This window comes from Alosa sapidissima, chromosome 5 (genome assembly GCF_018492685.1).
Source record: "Alosa sapidissima isolate fAloSap1 chromosome 5, fAloSap1.pri, whole genome shotgun sequence".
Classification (NCBI taxonomy): Eukaryota; Metazoa; Chordata; class Actinopteri; order Clupeiformes; family Clupeidae; genus Alosa; species Alosa sapidissima.
In genome coordinates, this window is record NC_055961.1 from 20,519,300 (window position 1) to 20,522,823 (window position 3,524).

The 3,524-nt window shown below is 42.3% G+C and overlaps 1 protein-coding gene across 1 annotated transcript; it reads right to left on the reverse strand.

Annotated features, from left to right (window-relative positions):
* Positions 1-409: 409 nt before the first annotated feature.
* LOC121708804 (ependymin-like) lies at positions 410-3,313 on the reverse strand. The gene is made up of 6 exons (XM_042091717.1): positions 3,166-3,313; positions 2,664-2,698; positions 2,348-2,485; positions 1,813-1,999; positions 928-1,015; positions 410-837 (listed from the first exon to the last, which is right to left on the reverse strand). The coding sequence occupies exons 1-6, from the start codon at positions 3,242-3,244 to the stop codon at positions 705-707; spliced, it is 660 nt and encodes a 219-aa protein (XP_041947651.1). The 5' UTR covers positions 3,245-3,313; the 3' UTR covers positions 410-704.
* Between the last annotated feature and the right edge of the window lie 211 nt (positions 3,314-3,524).

The following is a 3,524-nucleotide window of genomic DNA, read 5'->3' on the forward strand; positions in this document are numbered from 1 at the left end:
ATACAATGTAGCCTACAGGTGTAAGTGACCTTTCATCAATCCAGTTGCAATGGATGAACTGTGATGAACTGCCCTACTTGTGATTGTTTAGAGATTTTAAAGGTTTTATAACAATGCTACATCTTCTTTGGCTATTCTACAATCTATTCACCTTTTCAGCACCAGTAGGCTACTTTCTGTGCAGCCGCACACACACAGTCAGGCATGCCAAACAAGCATACACAAAAGTTTCAAGAGTGGGGGATGGAGTAAAATATGGAGACAAATTGAAGTGTGATTTATTTTCGCGGAACGGATGTCCAGGACTTAGCGGCGGTCATATTTTGTACCGCTATGCGGTACATCTAGTTTCATTTTACATTAATCACCATAAACACATCAACACAAATTCCCTCACACATGTCCACTCTGACAGAAGAAAAAAACTTTTTTATTGTCAGTTTCACAGTTTTCATTGGAATGAAGAAAGTAGTGTGTAGATTTTCAAACTTACAGAAAGCAGTTGTATATTAATTCATTGAATATACAGGACATCTAGGTATATTCATTAATCTGCACATCAATGCAATTCTCATAAGCATTAAAAATGAATATGAAACCTTTCACTTAAAGGTGAGGTTTAGCAAATGGTCATATCAGACAGCAAACATACTATCAACCAAAAAGGGACTCTATCTGCATGCTTCACAGAGCGTGTACGGGCTTCATGAAAGGTGTGCTTGGTTTAAGAAGAACCCAAAAAAGGTATTTCCTTCAGGTTCCAAAGGCACATCATCACAGAATGTTGGAGGCACAAACACCTGTGGGTCCTTCACTTCTTTAACAACCTCAAGAAAACTGGAGAGAGACAATAAGAGAGGAAAACATATACTCAGAGCTGCACAACAAGACCATAACAAATGCAAATTGAAAAGTAGAACTGCTCACCTGAATATAAGCAGGTCCTTTGACTGAGTGAACAGCACTGAACTAAGTGTGAGGCAGCCAACAGTGCTGGTGCTGACTACAAACACACCTGTGGATCGCACACAAAGAGACCATCACCAACAATACAAACAGTAGCAAGGCAAATCTGCATCCTAACAGACATCCCAACCTGCAGAAAGTAATTTCATGGAGGAAGTTCTCGGAGGCAGCTCTCTTCATGTCCAACACAAGTATATATAAGTATATATACTCTTTTGATCCTTGGTGGTTTGGTCTCTGCATTTATCCCAATCCGTGAATTAGTGAAACACACTCAGCACACAGTGAACACACAGTGGGGTGAAGCACACACTAATCCCGACGCAGTGAGGGGTTAGGTGCCTTGCTCAAGGGCACTTCAGCCATTCCTACTAGTCGGAGTTCGAACCGGCAACCCTCCGGTTACAAGTCCTAAGCCCTAACCAGTAGGCCACGGCTGCCCCACGGAAGCCCTCCCATTTCCAGGAGATCGCCCATAACCTCATCACCCAACCCCACATCCCCCCAACCCGACATACATCATCACACAGTCTCTGCAACCTCCATCTCTCTCTCTGTCTCTTTCTCTCTCTCTCTCTCTCTCTCTCTCTCTCTCTCTCTCTCTCTCTCTCTCATGCGGTTAGTCACACATTCTCACTCTTGTTCATGAGCTTTTGCTCGTTCACTCCTGAATCCGCAATGTTGAATCTAAAAGTGGGAGTCCTGGAGCCGCTATCGATATGAGGGAGACTGCCGAAACAACCACAAACTCATCTCTGATTCTCTCATTCCATCTCTATCCAAGTCATTGGTTTGCTTAGTCAGTATATATTAAGTATATATACATATAGTCATGGATTCACTCACCATTAAGTTGCGGTGCCACCATCAGCCAGTTCTTCATACTGAGCCCTTGCCCACTGTCTACTCTGCTGCCCATATACATGTCTCCCACGATCGTCATGTTTGGTTGGATCTCCATAGGATGAAGCGTTGATTGCAAAGGCCTTTTCTTGCAAGTGCTGGTTTTGCTGTCGATCTCATAGAAAATGCCCTAGACACAGAGGAATGAGACGGTGGGAAGGAGTGGAGAGACATGCAGTTTATCAAGCCAGAAGGGCATTCCAAGTATGTGGTTTAGTGACAAACCTGGGTAAGTTAACTGGGTAAGTGGTAAACCTCCTACAACAAGAGCCCTATTGGAGAATGAAGCCATACAGCTCTTCTATTAGGAGGTTTACCACTTACTCTGGGTTAACCTACCCAAGCTTGTCACTAAACCACATACCTGGAATACCCCCCTGGGTTTGGAACAAAGACTACATTTTGGAATTTAATGTTTTGATTTTGTTTTGTGCAACATTTTCATTGACTTATTCATATTCATCATTCATATTTGTACCTCTTCAAATAAAAACAGGACATCTAGGTATTTGGCCTTCTTCATGAGCAGTGCCTCATTGTCTCTGAATCGGAGTCGTTTCCCTGGAGAATCATAGCTGAATGGCCCTCCTCCTGCCTCCAACCCTTTAGCAGCAGTCTGTGTGTGTGTGTGTGTGTGTGTGTGTGTGTGTGTGTGTGTGTGTGTGTGAGGGGGGGGGGGGGGGTTCAGAGGCAGAAAAGGAGAACTGATAAACAAGAGAGCCATATTTGTGCCAGCTAACTGAACAACATTCCATTTGTTCTCCTTATAATTTGCCCTACAAATAAATACTTACCATCCAAAGATACCCACTTGTTAGTGGTGGTGGCTCTGACAAAACAACCAAAAGAAGTACATAACATTAAACAGAGAAAAAGACATTAACATAACAGACAAAAGCTAAATTTTAAACATACATTTGGTAAGATTGTTGGGAGTTATTCGATTTTTTTTGTTGGAATGTTGGGGAATTGATCACTCCATGGGTCCTTCTTAAGAGACCACTGCAAATTTGAATATGACCGTCAACTCATTCAAATGTCACTCAGCAACATGGGATGACATCAGAAAATGTGAATCATTGAGACTAACCCGCTTGTATATGGTTGCACATTGTTACAAGAGAGATACATCTGAATTCTACAGATAAGAGAAATCTACAATATACATCTGCCCCTACATTAATCTGCTAAGCCCACAATATATAAATATGCATTTTGCATCTACCTCCAAACTTTTAGCAGTGTACATATTTAACTTTTTAAAAATCGACATATGGTGACAAGAGATATACTTACGGCATGGCTGTTTACTTTCAGCAAAAACTACAACAATGATGCAGCAAGATACCAAACAGAGAAATCCAACCTTAGACATTGTTGCCCTCTTAACTGAGCTGCAGTTCAGAAGGGAGCGGTCCAAACTCTCCACCTCTTATACTCATAACCGCACCACCACCACCACCACCTCCTTTGTGAACCAGAGTGGGATGATGTTGCATAACAGTCCTACAGAGAGAGGAGAGGATTGGTGCCATGGCAAGCTCAACAAAGGAGCCTTCAGACAGCATATTGTCAATCAACTAAAAAGACAAAAAAACACACCCTGCTGATTCCAGTCCTCAGTCCTGCGTGATGAACTCCACATCTGCATTGAT